The 26479-nt window shown below is 54.5% G+C and overlaps 1 protein-coding gene across 3 annotated transcripts in view; it reads left to right on the top strand.

Moving 5' to 3' along the window:
* Cfap46 (cilia and flagella associated protein 46) overlaps window positions 1-26479 on the top strand; it is an 80924-nt gene that overhangs the window by 29634 nt on the left and 24811 nt on the right. For all 3 annotated transcript variants that reach the window (XM_078023856.1, XM_078023852.1, XM_078023845.1), the window contains exons 25-39: window positions 2538-2625; window positions 4864-5002; window positions 5155-5338; window positions 7269-7452; window positions 8729-8931; window positions 9968-10372; window positions 11051-11200; window positions 12812-12960; window positions 13614-13712; window positions 14986-15118; window positions 15876-16022; window positions 19310-19510; window positions 19613-19719; window positions 20641-20817; window positions 21517-21652. In XM_078023856.1, coding sequence (XP_077879982.1) covers window positions 2538-2625; window positions 4864-5002; window positions 5155-5338; window positions 7269-7452; window positions 8729-8931; window positions 9968-10372; window positions 11051-11200; window positions 12812-12960; window positions 13614-13712; window positions 14986-15118; window positions 15876-16022; window positions 19310-19510; window positions 19613-19719; window positions 20641-20817; window positions 21517-21652 — 2502 coding nt within the window. The remainder of the gene's footprint in view (window positions 1-2537; window positions 2626-4863; window positions 5003-5154; window positions 5339-7268; window positions 7453-8728; window positions 8932-9967; window positions 10373-11050; window positions 11201-12811; window positions 12961-13613; window positions 13713-14985; window positions 15119-15875; window positions 16023-19309; window positions 19511-19612; window positions 19720-20640; window positions 20818-21516; window positions 21653-26479) is intronic.

Consider the following 26479-nt stretch of genomic DNA (forward strand, 5'->3'; position numbering starts at 1 on the left):
TGAGTGTGTGGTGTGTGTGCTATGGGGTGTATCTCGTCTTGCTGGTGCCCTGGGTGAGGGTGACATGTGCAGTCTGGCTATGGGTCCTGTGGTTTGTTACCAGTCGCACTTCCTGCTGCCCTTTCCCAGCCCCTCCCCTCCTCTCTGGCCTTCTTGTGGTCTACTTACAGCTGGCTCCCTGTGGTGGGGTGCTCAGCACCCCCTGGTCCCACAGCTCCACCCTCCCCCTCAGTCCCCTCCTCTCCTGCACTCCTACTTCCACGGGACCCATCACCACACACCACCTTCCCTCCCCACCACCCTGCATCTTGCTCTATCTAGCTCCACATACCACAGAGAATTTGGGGCCCTTGCCTTCATGAGTCCGGCTTTCCCACCTAGCATGGCGGGCTCCTGTTCTACCCATTTATCCGTAAATGCCATAATTTCTCTCTTCTTGATGGCTGAGTACGACTCCATTGTGCATGTAAACCACCTTCTCTGGGTCCATCCATCTGCTGACAAGCACCGGGCGGTTCCATGGCTTGGCTATTGTGCACTGCAATAGACACTGAAGTAGCCGAATCACTGCCGTGTGCTGATGTAGCTCTTTTCAGATCCATAGCGAGGAGTGGGACAGCTGGGTCACTGGTGGTTTCATTCCTAGCCTTTTGAGGAGTTTCCATCCTGCTTGCCAGAGTGGTCGCCCTGATTTGCAGTCTTCCCAAATACGTACAAGTGTATCCTTTTCCCCCTCGTCCTCACCAGCATTTTTAAAATATTGCATTTGCAATTTATTATGTCACACAGACACTGCTCTAATTTTTAGAGTTATATGATTCATGTCAAAAATTAAGAGGAAAATATCAAAATTATTCTTTTTTTGCATTGACCATTTTTTGCATTAGTCATTGTTTTTTGGTGATACCACTATCACCTAGTATAATTTGCCTTCAGGCTGAGGAACTTCCTTTAACATTTATTGCTGGTGATTAATACTTTCAATCTTTCTTCTGAAAATACCTTTATTTTATTTTCATTCTTAAGGGCATTTTCTTTATATGTTGAATCTGGGTTGACACTTTACCCACTTTCAGAATTTTTTTTTTATTGTTCTTGATTTTAATTTGTTATACATGACAACAGAATGCATCACACTCACCAGCACTGATTATCGTTTGTATTCTAGATGATTGCCATTCTGACTGAGTGAGATGAAATCTCAATAAATTTTTTATCTGAAGTTCCCTGATTGCTAGAGATGTTGAACATTTTTTTCATGTATTTGTTGACTATTTGTATTTCTTCCTTTGAGAAGTGTCTGTTTAGTTCTTCTGCCCATTTATTGATTGGGTTATTCAGTTTTTTGATGTGAAGTTTTGGGGGTTCTTTACATATTCTGGATATTAATCCCCCATTAGAAAAGTATCTGGCAAAGATTTCATCCTGTCCTGTCGGCTCTCTCCTCATGCTCTGAATCATTTCTTTTTCTGTGCAGAAGCTTTTAATTTGATGTCATCTCGTTTATTGATTCTGGGTTTTATTTCTTGGGTTTTAGGGTCCCGGTTGAGGGAGTCATTGTCTCCGGTAACGTGTTGGATCACTGGTCTCTTTACTTCTAGCAGTAGCACAGCTTCTGGTCTCATTCCTGCGTCTCTGATCCATTTTGAGTTGATTTTTGTGCAGAGTAAGAGCTAGGGATCTAATTTCATTCTTCTACATATTAATATCCAGCTTTCCAGCCACCATTTGTTAAAATGGCCATCTCTACTCCAACACTTATTTTGGCCCCTCTGTCGAGCATCAGATGACTGAAAGTCTGTATCTTCAGCTGCGCTGGTCTCTGAGTCTGTCTGGTGTTTGGCTACAGTAGTTCTGCAGAGTAATATGACATGAGTACCATGAAGCCTCCGTCATCGCTCTTCTTGTTTGGGACTGCTTTGGCTATTCTGGGTCTCTTATTCTTCCAAGTGAATTTTAAGACTGTTTTTTTTTCTAGTTCTGAGGAAAATATCATTGGTATTTTGATGGAGATTGCATTCAATCTGTAGGAGACTTTCGGTAGTATGAACATTTTAGCAGTGTTAATTCTGCCTATACAAGAGCATGGGAGGTGTTTCTATCTTCTAAGTCTTCCTCAATCTCTTTCTTCAATGTTCTAATGTTTTCATTAAAGATATTTTCCACCTTTTGGGTTAGATTTATTCTCATTTTTTTTTGGAGGTTTTTGTAAATGGAATAGCAGATTCATCATTGGAGCATGGAAGGCTGTGGATTCATGAGTGTTGATCTTGTGTCCTGTGATGTGACTGAATTCTTCTGTCAACTTCCATCTTCTGGTGGATATTTTTGGGTCTTCTAGATAGAGGAGCATGTCATCAGCAAACAGAGATAATTTAACTCTTCTGTTTCCTGTTTGCATTTCTTTCACCTGCTTCTCTTGCCTGATTGCTCTGGCTGGAGCTCAGGGCTGTGTGGAACAGGCCTGGAGAGAGTGGGCCTCTCCCAAAGCACACACCACAGTCCTCCAGAGGGTGCACCGTTTGTCTCTCCTGCAGGAGAAAGGAAACACGCTGCTGCTGCATCAGTGGCCCACGGCAGACTTCCAGAGCAGCAGGATGACAGCTGAGGGCCACTTTCTCCCAGGTTGGTGGGTGCAGGACTCCCATGCTCCGGGTGAGGGGAGGAAAGGATTTGGACGGTTCCAGTGTTCTGTGCCTTCAGAGCCCATGCCCCGTGCAGGAGGCTGCCTGGTCTCTGTGACTGCAGGCGTGCCTTTTCGGCACCTTCACAGTGACCCTACAGAGGCCCCGGGCTGTGCTTCCAGCCTTCTCCAGGGCCACACCCTGCAAGTCCAGGGTCAGCACTGGCCTCCAGGTTACTCTGACAGATAAATCACACTTGCTTTTAAATCATGTGGAGATAGACTCCCAAAGAAGGAAAAGAAACACCTGACCTTAGATCATGAGAACAGCACTCTATGATTCCAGGTCCAGTTTACAGAGCAATTGGTTATCTCCTAACAATGGTCCTCCCTCTCTGTCAAGAGACTTGGCCTGTGCTGGGTGGGTCTTCCAACCCTAGATAAGGAAGGTAGTTCCAGCCTTGAGCACTGTGGAGTCTACTTAGAGAGAAAATTGGCTTAAAAATTTTAAAAATGTGTCTGTGGAGAATTAGATGTGAGCCGAGCACTGAGGCCCTGCAGAAAGGCTCTCTTCGAGTGCTGCATGAGGGAGATGCAGAGAGCCCCGGAGCAGGAAGCAGCCAGGCCTGTGGGGGACCTCCTCCCATGGAAACCAATGGCAGATGAAAGAGCTTTGCAGAAGGAAGTCTCAGCAGAACTGGGTATCACAGGCCACCTGTGGCCCGGGGCACACTTTCCCACAGATGCAGAAAATTAAAAAGGAAAGTGCGGGAGATACTTGGCATCAACTTGGCAGCAGAACTGTCAGGTTCTGTGGCGCACAAATGCTTGCAATAGTAGGGATGGTGTGGCCCAAGACCCCATGGCCAGCTCCGCCCACTCAGCCCTCTTCCATGCTGAGACGCTGCTGGAGTGCAGCCTCCAGGTAGGTTGGTGTCAAGACCTCCACCCTGCACCTCCACCCTGCACCTCAGCTGGCCATGCTTTAGGAGACAAATTCAAATAGTGGTTCCCAGGTTCAGAAGTGGACCACTCCTGCAGCCACACTTGGGTCAGGAGAGGGCCAGCAGACCCTGGACACCACTCTGGGCACTGCAGCAGGGCCCTCTCTCAGCCGTGAGCATGTTCGGTTCTTGCCCCAGAACTCCTGCTCTGGAGAAATAAGAGAACCGCCTCAGAAAGAGAAGGAAGCTCCTTGCTCCCCACTTTGGCTGGGACCACCGGCAGTCTCTGCCCTGGGCATGGCTCAGGAGGGCCCAGCCCACTCTCAGCACCTTGTAGCCTGTCCCAAGTAGTGCTGGATCAGGCACTGGAAGGAAGGAGTTTCTGCTTTCCTTATTGTGATATTGTTTCTAAATGACAAGAAAAGTGCTGGCATCTCTGGAGAGGGACCAGGTGTAGAGGACTTCACCATCTGAGAAGCTCCAGTGCCAGAGTGGACCTGGGTCTGGCCTGGTGTGGCCCAAAGCCACCCAGGTGACAGCTCGCAGAGGAAATGGCCAGCAGGGGGTGCAGGCTGCCCCAGAAGCCACTGCAACTCAGCCAGTTGGAGGAGGAGGGGCTGGACATCAAGCAGGACCCTGGAAGTGACCGGCTCCTCACCCAGCCACTGAGCTTCCAGGCTGGAAGGGTGGGCCTGCTGGGCCCTGAGCCTGCAGAGGGTGGGCAGCACATTAAGCCAGAGTGGTCCAGCTCACACAGTCTTACCGAGCCAATTCTATGAGTGAGCGGGGACTGCAGGTGGATCACAAATGCAGGGCACCAGCACCAAGCCAGCCATGACCTCAGGGGTGGACAAGGCTGTGTGCAGGTCCAACCTGGTCCATACTGGCGACGCATAAGATGCCCACATCCTGGAGACGTGCTGCGTGACCTGAGTCCCTCAGGTCTTAGGGTGACCCTGAGTCCCACATGCTGACCTTTAATGCATGCATACTCCTGGCCACTTCTGTTAGAGCAAGATCCCCCAGATCCACAGGAGAAAGCAGCAGAGACCAGATAGGGACACAAAATTCTGGTTCTATTGCCTGGAGGGTGCCTGGGTCAGTAGCAGGCAGCACTCCTCACATCTGTGCTGCAGGGCAAGTGCTGGCCTTCCAGCACCTGTGTAGTAAGGCTCCCATCAGGGGGACGGTGAGGCGGTGGGAGGGTCCCAGGAGGTCAGAGGCCAGTGGGCGAGGGTTAGCAAGGAGCCAGGTTTTACCTGGCTCCTCTGAGGCCTCTGCTCTTCCCTGCCACAGGGGCCGAGGATGACCTCACACTGCGTGCTGCCCTCTATGGCCTGCTCTTCCACAGCCACGCTGACCAGGATGACTGGGAGGGTGGCCTTAAGGTGCTGGATGAGGCTGTGCACGTGCTGCCGCGCACCGCCCACCGCCTGTGAGTGCCTGGCCCCTGCTGCCCAGGACGCCCTCCCAGAGGCCTCGGGCTCCCTCTGGCCTCCTGCCTGGGACAGGAGCACAGACAGACTGAGCTCTGGGTGCCCGTGTCTGTTTGGAGTTTCCCCACGAACTTCCCTCTTCCTTCCTTAGCTTGATTTTCAAACACATGGTCATCGTGAAAGCCAAACTTGGCCAGAATTTTACTATGGAAATTCAGAAGTTCAAGGACGAAAGCGAGGACTACTTGGCCCACATGTGGCACCGTCTGGCCCTGAACTCAAAGACCGTGTGTGGGCAGCTGACCTGCTACGAGAATGCCATCAAGGCACTGCAGGTCAGTCCCACCCGGGCCCCACCTGGGCACACGAGGAGGAGCCCCACCACTGGGACTTGCTGGCCAGGCCTTTGGAGGGAGCTGCCACAGGAGGCCTCCCTTCTGCCGAGAGGCTGGCTGGCCCTCCAGCAGCCCTTTCCAGCGTGGGAGGACTGGTGAGGCCCCAAGGGGAGATGCCTCACTACCCTGGAGCCCCTACAGCCACAGCACCTGTATGCAGCCCTCCAGGACCCGCCCCCTTCCCACCCAACCCCAGAGACCTCCTGCATCCAGTGGGCCACTCTCCCCCACTGGCATCTGACCCTCCCCCACCCCACACCTGCAAGACCACACACACCTGTCCCTGCAGGACCCACACACACTCACCAGGCGAGGGTGGGTGCTGGCCACTGACTCAATGTGAGTGGTTCCTAAGGGAGGCCCAAGAGGGACACCCCTGAAATCTGGTCATGGGGGCTGGAGGTGTCCGGGTGTGAGTTGAAAGGCCTGGACCATCAGCAAGCATCTGAAAGGGGTTTTCTGTATTATGGCTGTTTATAGGCCTTAGGCACATCCCAACAAGAGGCCTTCGGATTACTGCTGGGTCCAGGGCATCCCTCAGCAAGCGGGTGGTGGACTGGTCAGGAAGATGTCCAGGTCCAAATACAATTCTTATGCTTGCTAGGCAAGGCCCATCACAGGGCCCAGAGTGCCGATGCAGAGGCCAGGGCTCTGCTACAAGGGGTGCAGGGAGGCCCTGGCCTTGCTCTGAACCACGGGAGCTCATCTCAGTATTTTCTCCTGCTGGACGTCATTTGGTAGAGAGAGGTAGAAGCTGCCCCAAGAAGGGAGGGTGCTAGGGCAAAGGCTGCTGAAGGGAGCCCTGAGCCAAGCCGCTGTAGACCTCCTGCAGCAGAACTCTGGGAAGTGTCTTGCTCCACCCTACTACGCCTTTACTCCACCTGCAGGAACACACACACCTGCCCCTGGCATCTGACCCTCCCCCACCCACACCTGTAGGACCACACACACCTGCCCCTGGCATCTGCACCCTCCCATTGTCCACTTGCTGGACCACACACACCTGCCCCTGGTCTCTGGTGTTACTCTACCATCACACATACCCAGGATGCACTGTCACTTTCCACCCTGGCCATGGAATTCCTTGTCACCCCATGTGAGCAATTGTCCCTACCTAGTCCTTCTATCTAGTCCACTCCATTTTTCAGCTGCCCTCTGTGCTCTCCTGTCACTTGCTGTGGCCTAGCCCAGGCCTGCCACCTACTGCCCAGTCAGCCTCTTCCCACCCCTGCTTGGAGGGCTCTCTTGGACACGCTCCCTGGCCTTCACTCATGCCCTCTTGATGACGCCTGTCCCTGGTGCCCATGGCCCCATCCTGAGAGCTGTGCACCCCAGTGGATGGCCCCCCAGCCAGGCGCCCGTGTGTCCACGCTCCACACCCGTGAGGGTGACTCCTGGGTGCCTGGCTGGCATTGCCCTCCCACGGGCCTGGTGGAATGAACACGTGGGCACAGGTGGGTGCTCAGAGAATGCAGATCACGGGCAGCACAGGTGCAGATGTGAGTGATGCTGTTGGCTGGGCCATGGCAGAGGGCAAGGAGCCCTGGGGGAGCAGCTGTGTGCAGATGGAGCTCAGGGCTGGGCGCTGCTGAGCCCTGCGGGGCCAGCCACACAGCTGCCATCGAGCAGAGGTCATGGGCCCAGTGTTGTGCCAGGCCTTAGTCTGTACACGTTCTCCTACCACCTACTGTCCATTCTGGAGCCACAAGTCTCAGTGGAAGAGGTCTCTGTGGTGACCGCAGCAGAGTGAATGTCAGGTGGTCCTCACAGTGACCGTTCCAGGCCGTCGGCTGGTTCTTCTGTGCCAGTTTCCCACATGCTGGACCAGCAGTGTTGCACTTCTAGCCTGCTGTTCTGTCTTATCCCAAAGAAGCCGGAGAGTGAGTGGCAGAAGGTGGACTACATCCTGGAGTTCAGCCAGTGGCTCTGCTTCCATCAGTTTCCTCTCGAAGACGTGGTCCTCCACCTCAACTGGGCAGTGGAGATCCTGATGGTCATGAAACCCACCAGGGGTGACCCTGAGCTGGAGCCTGAGTGGGAGCCTGGGCTGGAAGGTGAGGGTGCCACGCCTGTCTGTCCTCCCTGCCCACGCTTCCCTGCTCTCCCCTCAGGGTGCCAGGTCCTGGTCAGCCTTGCCCAGTCCTCACTGGGGGAACTTGGCTTCATGGTAAACACCAAGACTGTGCCCAGTGAAGGTCAGCTAGGAGATGGTCTGTGGGGGCAGGGGGCCCTGACCACATGTGACCCTGCTCAGGAGAGGGGCAGGTGGCCTTGCCTCTCTGGGATCACAGACAGGCAGAGATGCACCTCCTCTGGTCCACACTCCAGTCAGCTCCGGCGGGCCTCTGGTTTCCTCCCCACGGGCTTCTAACTCCCAGGGCCCTGTCTGTGACGCATGGGGGGGCCAAGGGGGGCCTTGGGTGAGGGAAGGTTGGCTGGGAGACACGGGGACCCTTGCTTATAAACCCCACTGTCCGGGCACCGACCCAAGGACACTCGGGAACAGTTCCCTATGAGGAGTCCTAGGTCACCTTGCAGGCCTGCCCTGACCCAACCTAAGCAGAAGGAGAGCTGAGGCCCTAGACACAGGTGCAGGGACACAGGTGCAGCCCACAGTCTCCCTGGTGCTGGCCTGGTCAGGGCCACTGGCCCAGTGGCCACCGGCCTGAGCCTGCTGTCAGAATGGACAGTTCTTCTCAGAGACCCCAGGCCATGAGGGAAATGGTCAGGACCGCCAGGAAAGCCGCCACTGTGGCCACCTGAAGGAGTCCTGAGTCCAGCCCAGGGATCCTTCCCCAGGGAGCTGAGATGCACAGCGCTGCTCCAGGGAGAGGTGAAGGGTCGCAGACCTCCGCCTCGACAGGGGGAGTGTCTTTCAGCAAGAGCAGCCCCAGGCCCAGGGCAGCTCGGCCCCAGGCTGTGTCCCAGGCAGCAGGCCTGGGGTTGGCTGGCTCAGGCCAGGTTTTAGACACCTTGTGCTGCCTGCGACTTGCACTAGCCAGGGCCCCAGACCCCCACCCACCAGCCAGGGAAAACTCTGCAGCTGGCCTATGGCCCTGCCTCGGCTAGTCTGACAGCAGACCGCAGGGCTGCAGGACACCAGCCAGGCACGGGAGTCAGGAGTCTCCTGGTCTCCAGGCCCATGAGAGGGTCAGGACACTGGGGAGCAGTCGGCTCTGATGAGCCTCCACAGGGGGGCGCCACCTGAGGGCCTGGTGGAGGGTAGGTGGCTGGGCAGGAGCCAGCGAGTAGGAGGCAGGAGAGGGGCAGCCCCTGGCCCACAGCACCCCATGTCTGGAGGTGCACTCAGCCCAGGCATCTTGTTTGCAGGGGAGTGCACCTCCGTTCAGACCCCAGCAGAAGATGCTGTGACCCAGGAGGAGCACGTCTCCTGGGAGCAGCCATGGAATGTGAAGCAGCTGGAAGCGCTGGCCCACGTGCACATCCTGCGGGCGCTGATAGAGACCCCCAGCTCCACCCACTACCAGGACGACTGCCTGGCGGCCTACACCTTCCTCAGGCACATCTGGCAGGTGCTTGGCCTGCGTTTCTGGGCCACAGTGCAGGCCATGCTTGTTGCTTCCTTGGGAGTCTTCCTGGGACTCTCCAAAGGTCCTGGACAGGGCAGACCCCGCTCTGGTGACCCATGTCCCTCCCCTGAGAGACACCTTGCTGGCACTGTTCTGGCCTGGTATGCTCCCTGGGCCCCCTCTGAGCCAGCCCCTGCTACTCCCCAAACCCACCCCAGCCCCGTTTGCCGGGCCTGTGCCCACAGTGTCCCAGCTGAGGCCACCCACAGAGCAGCCTAGTCTTCCTGTCAATAGCTGTGTCTTCTGGAACCTTCTTCTGACCCCACCCCCAGCCATGAAGGGCCACCTCTGCCTTTCTCCTCCACGGCTCCCTGTGGGGACCAGAGGCAGCTCTGGCTGGTCTCCAGCCCTTGAGGACTGCCCATGTGCGACTGTCCCAGGCCCTGTGGGCAGTGTCCACCAGGACAGGCTGGTTTCCTGAGACCCAGTGACCCTAGAGCCCCCAGCAGGGTGGAGGAACCAGGAAGGACTTTGGAGTCTACCTATCCCCAGCTCTCCTCCAGTGGTGCCACCATCACCACACGTCTGCACTGAGGACCTGTGGAGGGGAAAGCCCCCTCACAGGCCAGCTGTGCCTTCCTTGCTGGCCACCCAAGTCCTATCTGGAATATGGGCCTCTGTCCCAGCAGCCCCTATCCATTGAGTGTCCTGGGGGAAGCCACCATTGCCCTTGCCCAGGCCTGGCCACCAGGAGGGAGATTCTGGGGGATGGCAAGGTTTGTCCACAGAAGCCTCAGTGTGAGGATGTCCAGCTGCACCTACAGTGGGGAAGTACCCCTGGGGGACACCTGTGTGCTCACAGGCCTGGGTCACATAGCCGCTGGGGGCCCAGCCCTCCCGGAGGCTCAGCTCTGCAGCGGCTCCCCAGACTGACCCTAGCAGAGCAGCACCCTCAGAGCCAGGGCCCCTCCATCTGGTGCAGGGGGGTGGGCACAGCTCTGCTTCTAATACTGCCAACTTGGGTTTTGTCTTTCCACAGGTTTCTTTGTTGACAGCCGGAAAATCATTTCTAGAAAATAGAATCCTAGTAGCAGCCAGTTCATATATGTCATTGTCTAAAAAAGAGAAGGAGAAAGGAAAAGAGAAGGGGAAGGAGAAGGAGGAGAAGGAGAAGGAGAAGGTCAAGGAGAAGGAGAAGGGGAAGGAGGAGAAGGGGAAGGAGGAGAAGGGGAAGGAGGAGAAGGAGAAGGGGAAGGAGGAGAAGGGGAAGGAGGAGGAGAAGAAGGGGAAGGAGGAGAAGAAGGGGAAGGAGGAGAGGGGGAAGGAGGAGAAGGAGAAGGGGAAGGAGGAAAAGGAGAAGGGGAAGGAGGAGAAGGAGAAGGTCAAGGAGAAGGAGAAGGGGAAGGAGGAGAAGGAGAAGGAGAAGATCAAGGACGGGAAGCAGGTGAGGGTGCCTTCTCTCTCAGACATGGCCTCCCCAGAGACAGAGGCAAGGCCCCACAGCCTCCCAGCCTCCCCGGTACCCCCAGTGGGGTCTGCAACCTCCTCTGTGTTGGACAATGGAGACAGTGACATGCTTCGCCCAGGGTGACAGTAACCCTATTCCCTGATGAGCCCGATAAACAGCAGCCCAGAGGCCAGGGAGGTGGGGACCGGTGAGAAGTGCAGTGCCTCACCTAGGAAGCCGCTAGGGCACATGGGACATTTCATCCTAAAATATTGGCTCCTTCCTGGGTCAAAGCAGATCTGACACGTTGCATGTGGCTGGAAGTTCAGTAGGTTCCAGCCCGAAGTGTGTGAGCTCATGCCCAACCCCGTGGGCTGCAGAGCCTGGGCGGCCCAGGCAGACTCTGTGCCGTGAGGGCCACAAGTGTCCCTGGTGTCCCTGGGCAGTGAGGTTGGAAGCTTCCTGGTGCACGGAAAGTCAGATGTGGATCCAGCAGAGAAGCTGCAGAGGCGGAGGGCAGGCAGGGCGCCGTGTGCCCTGGGCACCAGGGACGGCAGGTGTACGCCCCCCAGGGCTATGCAGAGGGTCACCCTCTGCCCTTGTCCTGGCGGGGCCACAGAGGTGTCTGCTTTGAACTTCATTCTTTAAAGCCAATCCGCATTCTCTCCTTTTCAGTCTCAGGCCTCGGCTCCCCACAAGCAGCTTGAAGACTTGCCAGCCAGTGCGGAAGAGTGGGCTTTCTACTCCTGCCCCGAGGAGCTGCTGGCAGTGTTCAAGCAGGACAAAAGTGACTTCACCGTGAACTCCACCACCATCCAAAAGCCGGTAGGCAGGTGTGAGGACAAAAGTGACTTCACCGTGAATTCTACCACCATCCAAAAGCCGGTAGGCAGGTGTGAGACAGCACTCGTCCACCAGGATGCCTTCCTCCCACACCCCACCACAGACACCTGCCCAGACACCAGACATAAACCAGCTGCCTCAACCACAGAGATCCCTGTCTGTAGGGGAGGTTCCTGCCTGCCTCCTCACCCACTCCACACCGTTGCCACACAGCCCCTCTCACTGTCACGTCCCTCCTTAGGGACCCCAGGATTATGTCCTGCACACACCCTCCTCCTGGTCACACTCACAGCCCATCTTGGCCATGTGGTCTCCCAGGTCCTGGAGGAGGACCTTGCCTCTGGGCTGCAGTCCAGCCCACTTTGTCTGCCCAGCTTGGGGCTTCATAGGAACTGAGTCATGGACTCATCACCTTTGGGCCGGCTTCTTTCTGGGTCCATCTGTACTTCTGGTCACAGTGGCCACTCCCCTCTGCTACAGAGCATCTGCCACAGTGAGCAGACATGGTCTGCTGGCCCTCTCTCCTGCTGGTGGACATGGTACAGGTTCCAGTCCACGGCTGGCACATCTGGGAACACTGTTCCAGGTGCCTTGGAGCCCACGTGTCTAAAAGGCATTCCTGCCTTCCAGAAGGTCTCCGTAGCCCGAGGGAGTCCTCAACAATGGGGGGGCCCTGGCTGCCAACTGGCCTGGGGGTGCCTGTGCCTTCCTCCAGCCCCACCCACCACAGCCAGAGCTCTGTGGCCAGGTCCGCCCTCCTGATAGAATCCACGTGGTAGTGGTCGTCTGCACTGTGGGTCAGCAGGTGCCCTGGGAGCAGCAAGCTGGCCTCCTTTCACATGTGCCAACCTGGTGGTGAGCTCTGTGTCCCCAGGGTGTGGGAAGAAGACTGGATGGATCCTGGGAGGAAACCGCTGGCCATCCATGAGCAGCAGGCTGCTCTGCCTGGGGCTTGCCTCCCGCCCTAGTGGCGTCTGTTCATGGAAAGGAAAACCAGTGGAGGAGCTGCAGGTATCCCCTTATGGAATTCACAGAGGCCTCGGGTACCTCCCACCTCCACAGTGCACCATCTGTGTGTCCAAACCTGCAGTGCCCCCAGCCTGGGCCTGGCAAGCAGCAGGGCCGACAGGTGGGAGCCTCCAGCGCTTAGCCCCCGTGAGCCTGGCCACTTCCCCTGGGCACCTTCTTGCAGACCTCAGCACCTGCTGCTTCCTCGCTCCACCACTCCCATAAACATAATCATAAAACATGATCACTCAGGGCTTAGTTCCAACCCACAGAACACATTGTCCACTTCCTAGGTCTGATTTTAAAGTGGTTGTATGTGTTCATGAAGAAATCCTGGTTTTGACGGACCAGTAGAGTCCAGTGGGAAGAAGGGGAGCAAAGCGTGGATTTCATGACTGAACGCAGGAGTGGGTGTGCCCCTGTGAGGTCTCCAGCGGCTCTCGGGTGCTGATGCTGACTGGTCATTGCACAGGACAGAAGGAGAAGGGAGGACCTGCTGACCCTGCTTGCCAGGCCCCTGCTCGGCCCCAGGAGGGAGGCTGCCACTGCTCCCCGCCTGTGACTGTGCTCATTGGGTTTCTGCAGACGTACACTCTGTACTACCTGGACCTCCTGGTCAAGGCCCTGCAGAAGATGTCTCTGCATGAGCTCACCATCCCGGTCCTGCAGCTGGGCGTCCTCATCGCAGATGCAGTGGTGGAAAGCAAGAGCCTGGCAGACCTCTACCACCTTCGGTGGGTGCATCTGCCTCCTGTGCCTCCAGGGAAGCTGGCAACACTGAAGTGGCCAGGCTGAACATGTGCCCAAATCAATGCAGAAACCACCTTTTGAAGTGTGAATTCTAAGGCTGGGTATTTGTGTAAACAGTGAATCCCGAGGTTTGTGATCTAGGCATGTCAAGACACTTGATGTAAAAATGGTGGTATGAGATCTCCACGTGATGCTCAGGAAGCGCACACTAGGGGTGGGGGGCACTGTGCCCTCGAGGAGCAGGAGAGGGTGGACGGGACAGACATGGCGATGGGGTGGAGGCCAAGCACACGGCTATGCCTGGACGCTTTCTGCACTCTCCCGAAGGCTGCAGTCACATCCACTGGAGAGTGTTTTAAAGAGACAGCTTCCGGTGGCACCTCTGTGCCTGGCCTTCCTCCAGAAGGTGACAGTGGTGGAAAAGGACACAGGGAAGATGATGTGTGAGCAAGCAACTGAGCTTTGACAGTTTTTCCCCTGGTAATTTTGCTTAGCTTTAAAAATTGTTGAAAACATGATCAAAGCTTCTGCATCTTCTCCATCCACCAGATCACAAAGTTCACTCAGCCCAAGGACTGCCTGCCCCCACTGACTGCAGCCTGTGTGACTGTCTCTTCTCCCATCCGTCTGCCCCCAGGCTTGCCCGAGTGTGCTGGGACCTGAGGTTGACCGCGGCGGCTGCCCACCACGAGGCGGTGGTCGGGCAGACGTACATCAGTGACATGGAGCAGGCCAGGTGCGTGCTATTCCCAGGCAGTGGGACACTCACTCCTGGGGGCTTGTGCAGCCAGGGCCAGAGCTCCCCTACAGAGAAGGGCCAGGCAGGGGACTTCAGGCAGCCACATGGCCTGGAAGTCCTGGTGGGAAGCACCTACCGGGACAGCCGGGGTTGTGCATGCAGAAGTCAGGTGGATGCTCAGGAGGGCCTGGAAAAGTACCAGCATGGGTGCCAGCCCTGTCACTCCAGGTTCTAGAGGTCTGCCGAGGTCAGCTGTCCCACAGCTGGACCCACCAGGATCCAGACGTCCCTTGGGAGTTGCTCTTTTCCTGCAATGATACATGGTTCTGGTGATGTACCTCATCAGCATAAAAACAGACTTTCCCCATGATATAGAACTCACACTATTTTCCTTGAGGGAATCATGCTGTCCGCACCTTTCACTCTGCAGCCCATGGTGACAAGTGTCCATGTCCAACATCACTTTTGCATTCTTGAGCTGCATGATCCATTTGTCCAGGCCTCCCTCACTGGCCTCTGCGAGCTGCCAAGCCTCCAGAAGTGTGGGGGTCTCCCAGGGCTGGTCCTGGCTCAGCCTCTCACAGTCCCCTGCTGACTCTGAGGTCTCAGCTGCGGAAGCCCTAGGCGCGGTAGCCCCTCCCCTCTGCTGTGGGCTCACTGGCCAGCACCTGCTGAGTAGGATTTCATGCAGGACCAAGGGGGGGCTGTGGAACAGGGTGAGGTGTGCTCCACTCAGTGATGCCAGAGGTGAGGGACCCCACTCTAGGCGCAGGTGGTCAGGAGACTCCTGGACGAAAGGAGTATCTAAGGTCCTGAAGGAAGGGACCTGTGTGGGCTGAGAGGCTGGGCGGGCCTGGGCTGAGCTCTCGAAGGCTAGTCCATTTTCTAAAGGACAGCTCTGGACATGCCATGCCGGGGGCTGGTAGTGAGTAGCAGGAGGCTGCCCAGGTGCTCCCTGTGGGTGCTGAGCCCCGGGGAGTGGAGTCTTTCTGCCTGGGGTGGTGGGAGATCTGCTTTGGGTGTGTCGAGACTAGGGTCTGCTATTAGACCTCTACATCAGGAGGTCTAGTTGTTTTGTGGAGAAAACAGACCCAAGACACGAGTTTGGGAGCCAGACTGTGGCCAAATCCCAGGGACATCTTTAGTCTCTTTAAAAGTGTGGACTACAGCTTCTTGTGGCCGTGGCGATCATCTCGGTTACTGATGGAAGTGACTGTTGCCGTGAAAGTGGTCGTCGCACTTCACCTGCTGCATGTTCACCTCCCACCAGCTGCAGGAAGGAGATCGCATTGAGAAAGGAGAAGAACAAGGAGCCCATTCTGGAAGAAAGCCTGCCAGTGCTGACTGAGCCTGAGGCGCCAAGCCACCCAGAAGAGGTGAAGCCACTCATAGCCCAAGACAAGGTAACCAAGTGCGACGCCCAGTGTGCTGGGGACCTGGCCGCTGGCCTGCCTATGGAGGGAACCAGAGAGCCAGAACTTAGTTAAATGCTTACTGCGTGAACTCCTGTGGAAACCCAGAGGCCTAACGGAACTGGATCCTCCCTGGAACCCTGCAGGTCCTCAGGGAAGACCAGGTTCATGTGCACCCAGGCCACCATGGAGCAAGTCTGCCAGGGGCCTGGGCAGCAAATGAGAGCAGGCAGGGAGCAGGGACTCCCCTGGAGCAGAGCACATCCTGGGGAAGCTCCTGCAGCCAGCTGGCCCCTCGAGGACCGCTGTCTGACTACCGGCTCCCCCGAGGCCATGCGGCTCATCCCAGAGCTTTGCCCAGAGGGAAAGTCACTTTCCCAAACAGCAGCTGTTGCATCAAGCGCCCTGGTTCTGAGGAAGGCCAGGCTGGGGCACTCCTCAGAACCAGGGTCAGCACTTGAGGAAGCTGCCTGGGCCCTGGGGTGCGGAGCCTCCCAGCCAGTGGTGGATTTGGGTGGGCTTGAGGGAGAAAGTAAGAAGAGACAGAGGTCCAGGTGGCAGCACTTGTCAGAGAAACAGGCAGCGCCCAGAGACCTGAGCTCTGAGCACAGGGGGTGGTGAGCGCCCCAAGGCCGGTGCTGGAGAAGCCCCACAGAGCATGGCCTTTGTGCACCCGTGGCTTCAGCTGGCCTCTGTGCCTCCTTGACCAGGGTGCATCAGTGGGGTTCAGTCCTGTGGTGTCTTACAGATTCTGAAGATAAATGGAGAGACCGGGAGGGGTCTGGAGGGAACGTCCTATCCCCAGCTGTGGCTGCTCAAGGCGGAGGCTCTGCTGGAAATGAACCTGTACCAGCCGGCCCGGCTGCTCCTGTCAGAGGCTTACCTGGCTTTCCAGGTAAGGAGCCCCAGCTGTGGCCACCTGAGGCAGCTCCCTCCACTGCACAGGTGAGAAGCTTCTGTCTGGGATGTAGGCCTGTCCCCTCTGAGGCTGGTTTTGTGTCTTTCTGTGGAGGAAGACCCACACCACGCCTCACGGGACCCCCTCTCTGGGGAAGGCTCTTTTCTGTGGTCCCTTGCCTGTCTTCCTGCTACTTTCCTTAGTGCACTGATGGCATGTGTGAAAGTCCCTGTTTCTGGTCTCTCCTGTTTGCTCTGCTGCCCCTCTTACTCTTCCCTGGGTTTCTGTGGCTACATAACTCTTCTTCACTTCTCAGGCTGTGCATGGGGAGCCCGGGATGGTGTCTCCTGCCAGAGAGCGTCTTTGTTCCCAGAGGCTGACTTCATTCAGGGCCCCTGGGCCCTGGCGGTGTGGTCCAGTCTTGCCTTGCTTAATTGTGTCCTCACAGGGTCTGGGCTGCCCAGCTTCTGTGGCCTTGCTGGAGTCCCTAGGGGCCCCTTGGAAGGGTTCCAATCAGCCTCCGAACAGGCTGCACAGCTCATCTCCCCAAGCTCAGGAGCCCTGTGCTCCTCTCCTATGTGTGGAGAAATCCTGCTTTGCTCCAAGCAGCCAGAAGTGGCCCCTGGGGCTCAGCCCGGGCAGCCTCCTGCTCTGGATGCAATGGGTCTCTTCTGTGCCCCTGGTGCTGCTCCCACAGACACTGCCCTGTCTGAGTCAGGCTGGGGGACACCCACTGGAACTCCCCTTCCACCTGACTGCAGGTTGGGATGAAGCCCCAGCATCAAATCGCCTGTCACTTGTTCTGAAGAATTCCAGAAGAGAGTACTTAGATGTGATGACACCAAGAAAGCCTTGTCAGGCTGGGTTCCATCTCTTATAGTTAGGGCAGGTGTGTGGGGTGTCAGGAGGGGGCAGGTGTGTGGGGTGTCAGGAGGGGGCAGGTGTGTGGGGTGTCAGGAGGGGGCAGGTGTGTGGGGTGTCAGGAGGGGACAGGTGTGTGGGGTGTCAGGAGGGGACAGGTGTGTGGAGTGCCATGAAGGGACAGGTGTGTGGGGTGTCAGGAGGGGACAGGTGGGTGGGGTGTCAGGAGGGCACAGGTGTGTGGGGTGTCAGGAGGGGACAGGTGTGTGGGGTGTCAGGAGGGGGCAGGTGTGTGGGGTGCCATGAAGGGACAGGTGTGTGTGGTGCCAGGAGGGGACAGGTGTGTGGGGTGTCAGGAGGGGACAGGTTGTGGGGTGCCAGGAGGGGACAGGTGTGTGGGGTGTCAGGAGGGAACAGCTTGTGTGGGTGTCAGGCAGGGTAAAGGTTGTGGGGGTGTCAGGCAGGGGGACAGGTGTGTGGGTGTCAGTCAGGACAGATGTGTGGGGGTGTGAGGAAGGGGACAGGTATGTGGGGGTGTCAGGCAGGAGACAGGTAGTGCAGGTGTCAGGCAGGGGACAGGTGAAGGGGGTATCTGGCAGGGGATAGGTGGGGGTATCAGGCAGGGGACAGGTGTGTGGGGGTGTCTGGAAGGGGACAGGTAGGAGGTGTCAGGCAGGGGACAGGTGGGGGAGTGTCTGGCAGGGAACAGGTAGGGGGTATCAGGCAGGGGACAGGTGGGGGGTGTCTGGCAGGGGACAGGTGGGGGTGTGTGTGGCAGGGAACAGGTAGGAGGTATCAGGCAGGGGACAGGTGGGGGAGTGTCTGGCAGGGAACAGGTAGGGAGTATCAGGCAGGGGACAGGTGGGGGGTATCAGGCAGGGGACAGGTGGAGGGTGTCAGGCAGGGGACAGGTGGTAGGGGTGTCAGGCAGGGGAAGGTGAGGGGCATCTAGCAGGGGACAGGTGGGGAAGTATCAGGCAGGGAACAAGTGGGGGTGTCAGTCAGGGGACAGGTGAGGGGGTGTCAGGTAGGGAACAAGTGGGGGTGTCAGGCAGGGGACAGGTAAGGGGGTGTCTGGCAGGGAATAGGTGGGGAGTGTCAGGCAGGGGACAAGTGTGTGGGGGTGTCTGGCAGGGGACAGGTGTGTATGGGGTTTCTGCCAGGGGACAGGTGGGGGGTATCAGGCAGGGGACAGGTGTGTGGGGGTGTCTGGCAGGGGACAGGTGGGGGGTGTCAGAGGACAGGTGGAGGTGTCAGGGGACAGGTGGGGGATGTCAGGCAGGGAACAGGTGAGGAGGGAGTATCTGGCAGGGGACATGTGGGGGTATCAGGCAGGGAACAGGTGGTGGGGGTGTCAGGCAGGTAACAGGTGGGGGGAGTCAGGCAGGGAACAGATGGTGGGGGTGTCAGGAAGGCGACAGGTGGGGGTTGTCAGGGGACAGGTGGGGGGTATCAGGCAGGGGACAGGTGGGGGTGTCAGGGGACAGGTCAGGGTGTCCGGCAGGGAACAGGTGGGGGGTGTCAAAGGACAGGTATGTGCAGCTCCTGTCTCCTCCAAGCTGCACAGGACTCCACACTTCTCAGAAAGTGCTGCCCAGCACCAGAGGACGCAGCCTTCCTGCTCTTCTGAAGGGGCGCTGATGTCCAGGTGCTGTCGCCACTGGATTCTCCCTCCTGTTCTTACCATAAATCTCCCTCCTTTCTGGCATTTACCAGGCGGTCGGCAGGCCCACGGGGCAGTGAGGACAAGGCTGGCCTCTGAGCTGCCTGAGCCTTTCTGGACACTGAGGAATGTCCAGGCCTAAACTCAGAGCCCTCTCCCCAAGCAGGAACCCGAAAAGAGGAGGGTCAGGCAGGGTGCAGCAGCTGCCCAGGAGTCTCAGGGAGCTGGCATTCTACACACCTCCTCCCAAGAGCACCTCTGTCTACACTCACATCTGAGCCTTGGGGGCCACGTGGTATCCGTCATGTACCCAAACTAAGTGACACTAGAGCAAGAGGTAGGCATGCGTGGGAAGCAGCCCAAAGCACCTCCACGAGAAGGCTCCAGACCTCAGGGCAGCAGGACAACGATCCTCAGCGGGGAAACCAAAGCAGACGAAGTCCGCAGGAGAGGCACTTGCAGCTCTCTATGGGCTCTTGTCCAGGCTGGGAGGCAACCAGCCCAGGTAGTGACCACCTCTGTTGGCAGGCAGGGGTCACTCTGGAAAGCACTTCAGGGAACAGGATGTGTTCCTCAGCTTTGCAGGGCTGTGACAGTCCCCAACCCTTGAGCTGGATTTTAACACATACAAAGGTCCTACCCAAGGGCAAAGGTGGGGCCTCGTCTCCAGCTGCCAGAGAAGTCCCAGGGTCACCTGTGTTCCCAGGGCCACCCAAGCCCACCCATACTTTCTCCTCTTTCCGTACGTCTGTGTCCTTAGGAGCTCAATGATCCTTGTGCAGAATCACAGTGCCTGTTACTCCTAGCCCAGCTGGCCAACCAGGAGAAGAACCATGGACAAGCTAAGAGGATGATCGAGAAGGCCCAGTGCCTGGGCGGAAGTGAGGAGTTTTGGTACAATTTGACCCTGACTCTGGCCAACGCCGTCTTGTCCTCAGAAGACAATGGGAGAGAAGCTGCGGTGAGAAGATGCAGGGTGCAGCAGCCTTGGTGCCCGGCGAGGGGCGGCTCGGTCCCTGGCCCTGCTGAGCAGCACAGTGACACCATGGCTGGTTGTCCCCAGGCTTGCCGACTATATAAGAAGCTCATAGATGCCTTCAGCCACCTCCAGAAAGACAGGCCTAACCGAGTACACACACTGAAGTTCTTCACCATGGACCTGGAAGCCAGGTAGAGGGCCAGCTCCCAGGAGGGCACTGGCTACCTTCCTGCCTGGGCCACAACCCCTTTCTTCGGTCTCCAGGATCTCAAGGTCCCGCAGCCTGGCTTGGGGAGGTGCTGTGGGCAGAGTGCGCAGGGGTGCTCCCTCCGGCTTGGGCGTGGGCTTCTCCCTGCCCCAGAAGCCTCTCTCAGGCTCAGCCAGTGGTGGTGGGCGACTGGAGCCTCCCTCTGTCTCTGAGCAGAATCATGGGCTCTCGGTCTCTGTGAGAAGCCGCGGCTTCTGACTCACGGACCACAGCAGTGGGGATTCTCTTGGCTTTATCTGCTTCTGCTTGCTCTCCGTGCAGTACTCATTGCAGCAGAAGGAGCTGCCCGCAGCTGTCCTGTGCATGCACCTGAGTCCCACTGGCAGTGTCCCTTCAGTCTAGTCTGAGACCTTTGGCAATGGTGTTCTGTTAACTTCTAAGTGACTTAGGGACATGGTTTTAGTTGCCAAATAGATATCATGTCTGAAGCAGGACTGTTAGTCTCACTTCATTGTGTCTGACCCAGGAATGGGACTGCATGACTTGCAGTGTGTGAGAAAGGCTGAAGGTGTTTGACTAAGTCTCCCTGTGCAGACACTGGAGAGTGAGAGCATCACCACGGTCCTGGGCTTTTGATTCTAGACAGAGACCTCAAAGCTAAATACCTGGACAGAACTATGTCCCCACAGGAGCATGAGCCCCTTCTGTCCCTGCAGATGCATGAGCACCCTCTGTCCCTGCAGATGCATGAGCCCCCTTTGTCCCCACAGATGCATGAGCACCTTCTGTCTCCACAGGAGCATAAGCTCCTCTGTCCCCGCAGGAGCATGAGCCTCCTCTGTTCCTGTAGGATCATGAGCCCCCTCTGTCCCTGCAGATGCATGAGCCCCCTCTGTCCCTGCAGGATCATGAACCTTCGGATCCAAATCACCCAGAACTCAGAGCACAGCAAACTTCCTGACTGCTGGGTTTTGTTCAAGGAGATGGATGATCAACTGCTGAAAATTGAAGAAGACTTTATTAAGTATGGCTATGAGGAGCATTGTGTCAATATAAAACTACAGCGTGCAAAGATAAAGAGGTGAGGGCCTTGTTCCCAATTCTACCTGTGGTGGAGCACCCCAGGGCCTTGCTGCCCACAGCAGGCCCAGCCGCAGCCTTTGCCCCTTCATGGAGGATATCCACTGCCTCCCTCCTGAGCCCTCATTCATCCCTGTCCCTCTCCCTGCAGTCCCATGGGGTCCTGGGCAGCTCCTCCCTCTGTCCTGGCCCACCTGTCTGGAGTCACACTTTGCTCTCCTCCTGCTCCTGTCCCACCGAGGTGGGGCACCCTGAAGACATGCACACGTCCACAGACTCCACTGTGTTCACACCCACACACACCCCGTTCCCAGGGCAGGACCCACTCCTCCAGCAAGGCCTGGGTGGATGCTCTACCAACCTTGGATGCCCACGTGTCCATCCCATGCAAGTGCTGTGCAGGTGCTGTGGGGGACAACTGATCACCTTGCCTGGTGCTGTGGGATGCTCCCCAGACGTCTCCTGGGCAGACCCCCGGTTTGTAGGCAGAGGGTCAGACTGCAGGCCACATCATTCCAGCAGCTCACCTTAGCTTTGAAATGTTCTGAGAAGGCTTCACAGTAAGTGTCTCATTAAGTGCCCTCAGTGCTGACGCAGTGAGCAGCTCCGGCATGCAGAGATGAAGCACTCCACACTCACTGGTACCAGAGGTGCACGTTTAACCTGTCTGTTCCTAATTCCACCTTCATGTCTTATAAAGGTTTTGTGCCCAAAATGAGACAGATAGAGAACAAAAAGTCACACATTACTTGGAGGCACATGACCTGATCCAGAAAGCCGTGGCTGCAGAGGAAGAGCTGTTTCATAGGATCCGAGGTTTGCTGGCCCTTCAGGAGGTGAGTGGCCAGGCTCTGTGAGCACCGCCGGCCATCTGCATGCTCACTCCCCTAGCCTTCTGTGTGAGGAGCAGCCATGACTAGGTTCACACTCTCATTACACAACCAGAGCACAGACAGAACCCATGAGGCCTGCTCTGCCAGAACGCTGAGCATTAACACGGCAAACCACAGCCCTGAGCCACAGCCATGGCTACCCAAGTTCAGGTGATAGAGTTGAGAGCTGAGAAGCAGGCAGCCAGACCCTGTGGGATGGAGCCCCAGGAAGGAGAGTGCTGCACCTAGGTGGTCAGGTGCCCAGCATGTGCAGCTGAGCCTGGTCAGCCCAGTTGCTCAAGCTTGGGCAGAGCGGCCTGGAGGATTGTAGGAACAGGGCAGAAGCAGTGCCTGCTCTCTGCAGCCCCCTGAGAAACGGCAGCAGCCTGGGGTACTGGGCGAGGGCAGAGAGGGCCTGCCCTGAGCAGTGGCCAGGTCATGTAAGGAGGCAAAACCACTGCACACCTGCCAGAAAGCACATGGACCCAAGGACAGAGAGGTTGGGAAGTATCTCAAGCCAGCACTGACCCAGGAAAAGTGGGGTGGCTGCAACTGGTCAGATAAGTGGGTCCAGGGAAGCTGCTCCCCTGCCCTGCACGGGACTAGGCAGGAAGACCTGGCTCTCCAGACACTCGTGTGCCTGGCAGGAACACACCAAAGGTGACCTACTCCAGGGTCCCCAGCACTTCCCCTTCCCCTCCTCCTACCTGCCCCCCTCTGCTCTCTGGTCTTCCTTCCCTTTATTTATTGTTCCTAAATTGGTGCATTAGGCTTAGGCATAAAGGGCCTCCACTGTGATGTGTCCACACGTCCACACACAGCCTAATTGGGCCAGTGGCCTCCTGCTGTCCCTCCTCTCTCCCCCTCAACCCCCACCCCCTACTCCACTCTTCCTCCTCCTGTTTTCATGAGATTCCTCCTCCTTTTATTTAAATTCCTTTTCTCTAGCTTTCACATTTGACTCTCAACTTTTCGGATCTGCTGAGTTCCATCCATTTGCCAGCAAATGCCATGATTTCATTCTTCTATTTAACTGATAGAATTCCATTGTGTATATGCTCCACATTTTATTAGCCCATGGAGGTGGGCACTGAGGTTCCCTAACTTGGTGATTGTGGGTGGCACTGTATAAACGTGAGAATGTAGTGTCACTATAGTGACTCTTTTGGATAAATACCAAAGAGGGGGATAGCTGGGTCATATGCTAGTTCCATTCCAGATTTTTTGAGGAATCTCCATGCTACTTTCCAAAGTGGCTGATTTTCTAAAAAAAAAAATTAAGTAAAACCTGACTTTTTAAAATTACAATGAAGGCAGAGACAAATCTATGATTATGGTGAAAAATTTCAATTTCCTCTCAATCATTAGTGGAATGAGTAGGAAGAAAATGAGCAAAGGACTGGAGGATCTGAATCAGTCAGTCAATAGGCTCTGACAGCTCTTTATAAAGTATCCCACCCAACCAACAACAGTGGATGACCTTCTCTCACGTGCTCAAAGAACCTTCAACACAGACTATATTCTGTACCATGAAACAAGTCTCAATGAAGTCAAAGGATTTAAGTCAGACAAAGCCTGCACTGGCACCACAGTGGAGTTAAAATTGAAATGGATGGATCCACAGTTACTGGAAGCAGACTAGGGGGTGTGGGGGGTGCAATGAGGAAGGTGAAGGCTGACCTGGGGGACAAGGCCTTTCCCAGGAGGGATGAACATGTTCAGGAACAAGAGCTGAAGCTTGCACCATGTGGTGGCCCCTGATTGTACACTTTAAAATGGTTGATTTTATGTTATATACTTTTTACCTCAATTCAAAAAATCAAAAGCTATATATGTGGGAAGCCCCAAATAGTTGGAAATTAAAAAGCCTACACTCATACAGCTATGGGCCACAGAAGAAATCAAAAGGGAAAGTGTTTGAATTCAAGGAAAAAATGTCCATCATTGCAAAGATGTTTCTGGCGCAGTCCTGGGCAGGGACCTGGGGTTTGCAGCAGTAAGCACCTGCAAAAAGAAAAAAAGATCAGATCTCAGTCCACTCTCTACCTTAACAAGTAAAGAGCAAACTAAACCCAAATGAGTAGAAGAATAGAAATTAAAAGGTCAGAGTGGAAATCAGTGAATTAGAAAACAGAAAAGAGGAAGCCTACCAAGCCAAAGCTGGTTCTTGGAAGGACCAATAAGTTAATATACTTCTAGTCAATTTGATCCGACAAAAAAGAAAGGACATATGTAGCCAATATCAAAAAGGAGGCAACGTTGCCACCAACTCCACAGAGAGTGAAAGCATAGAAAGGGAATGTCATGAACTGGCAACTCAGGTGAGCAGACTCCTTTAAAGCATGACCCACCAAGTCCCTGGAAGAAAGAGGTGACTGACAGCTCTGTGCCCAGGGATCTCATCTGCATTGGGAGTACTCTCACAGAGGAGAAGCCAGGCTCAGGTGACTCTATGATGAATTCTACCAAATATGCAAGAAAAATAATACCAGCTCTGCACAGATCCTTCCAGAAAGTAGAAAAAGAGGGCATACATCCCAACTTTTCTACAAGTCTACTATTGCCCTGATTCCAAAATATGACAAAGACATTCAAACAACAACAACAACAAAATTGATATTTCTCATGAATAAAAGTACAAAAAAGGGCTGGGGATGTGGCTCAAGCGGTAATGTGCTCGCCTGGAATGCGTGCAGCCCGGGTTCGATCCTCAGCACCACATACAAACAAAGATGTTGTGTCCACTGAAAACTAAAAAATAAATATTAAAAAAAAATTTTAAAAAAAAGTACAAAAAAATCCTAAATAAAAATCTAGAAAATTAAATCCAACAACATATTAAAAAGGTAATACATCATAACCAAGTTAGGGTTATCTCAGGAATAATTTTACATTTAAAAAATGTGGTTCAGCATATTTTTTGACCCAATAAATAAAAACCATATGATGCAGGAATATTGTTTGACAAAGCCAGGCGCTGTGGAGCATGCCTGTAATCCCAGCAGCTCAGGAGGCTGAGGCAGGAGGATGGCGAGTTCAAAGCCAGCCTTAACAAAAGCGAGGCACTAAGCAGCTCAGTGAGACTCTAAATAAAATACAAACTTGGGCTGGGGATGTGGCTCAGTGGTCAAGTGCCCCTGAGTTCAATCCAAGGTACCCCCCACACACATACACACAAAAATCCATATACAGAAGAGGGAAATTCCCTCAACCCAAGGAAAGGTATCTATTAACAAACTATAGCTAAAGTCATCCTTATTGACAAAATACTGAATGTTTCCCTCTTTTAATTAGGACTATTGCTAGGAAGTATCTTTGTACCACTTTTATCCAGTATTATTTAGGAAATTCTAGCCAATGCAATAAGTCAAGAAAAAGACAGTAAAAGGATCCAGCTTGGGTAGGAAGAAGCTTGACAGTAACATGATGGTATAGAAAATTATTTGCAATGTACTGATTAAACATTAAAGCTACTAGTAAAGCTAAATTAAAGCTCATAAGCAAATTAAGTTAAAGCTAACCAATGAGTTTAATCAGGTCACAAGACAGAAGAATAATATGTAAAAATCAATCGTATGTTTCTATGAACTAGGAACTATCAATCAGGTAGTAAAAATTAAAAAATAGTATCATTTGTGGTAGCATTAAAAAATGAAATTTTACCCCCAAAATGTGAAAATTTGTGCCCTAAGAACTACAAAGCATTGTTGAGAAAAATTAAAAGACCTAAGTGAATGAAGAACCATATGGTTCATGGATCAGAACAGTTAATTGCTAGGATGTCAATTCTCCCTACATTATCTGCAGAATTTTTAATAGAAATAGAATGATATTAGATTTTATATGGAAATGCAAAAGGCCTTACACAGCCAACACAACTTTGGAAAAGAACAGTATTAGACATCTAATGCTCCTTGATTTTAAGTCCTGTTATAGAGTTACAGGAATTGAGAGTATATTTTTAGAGTAAGAGCAGGCCAACAGATCAATCTGGTGCACAGAGACACCAGAGACTGACTCCCAACAGAGGAGCCCATGCTGTCCACAGCAGGAAGGACAGTGTTTAAATGGTGCTAGAATAACTGGAAGCATAAGTCCAGAAAGCGGAAGTCCAAGTCCTACCTCATACTGCATGTAAGAGTCAGCTCAAAATGGCCTGTGGTCCTAGGCAGAAGACCTAGAGTCATAAAACATCTAGAAGAACACAGAAAACACCTCTGTGGCCTCAGATTTGGCCCACTTTTTTTGGGGGGGGGATACTAGGTGTTGAACCCAGATGCACTTTACCACTCAATCACAACCCCAGTCATATATATATATATATATATAATTTTTTTTTTAATTTTGGTACAGGTTCTCACTAAGTTGCTAAGGGTTTCCCTAAGTTGCCAGCCTCAAATTTGTGATCCTCCAGTCTCAGCCTCCTGAGTTCCTAGGATTACAAGTGTGCACTGCCACACCTGATTGAAGATTTCTTTTATTTGACACCCAAAGCATGATTCATAAAAGAATAAATTGAAAAACTGGACTTTTCTTCAAAAGATACTGTTAAAGAATGATGAAAAGAGAAGCCGCAGATGGGCAGGAGTGGAGTATTTGCAAAGCGTATCCAGAGTATATGAAGAACTTTCAAAAGCTAATTAAGAAAACATGTAGCCCCATCGAAAATAAGTGAAAATAGGGCTGGGGATAGAGCTCAGATGGTAAAGTGCTTGCCTCTCGGGCACAAGGCCTGGGTTCAAACCCCAGCATCACAAAAAAAGGGAGATATTTGAACAATTTAGACATCTC

The sequence above is a fragment of the Ictidomys tridecemlineatus genome, chromosome 1, assembly GCF_052094955.1.
Source record: "Ictidomys tridecemlineatus isolate mIctTri1 chromosome 1, mIctTri1.hap1, whole genome shotgun sequence".
Lineage (NCBI taxonomy): Eukaryota > Metazoa > Chordata > Mammalia > Rodentia > Sciuridae > Ictidomys > Ictidomys tridecemlineatus.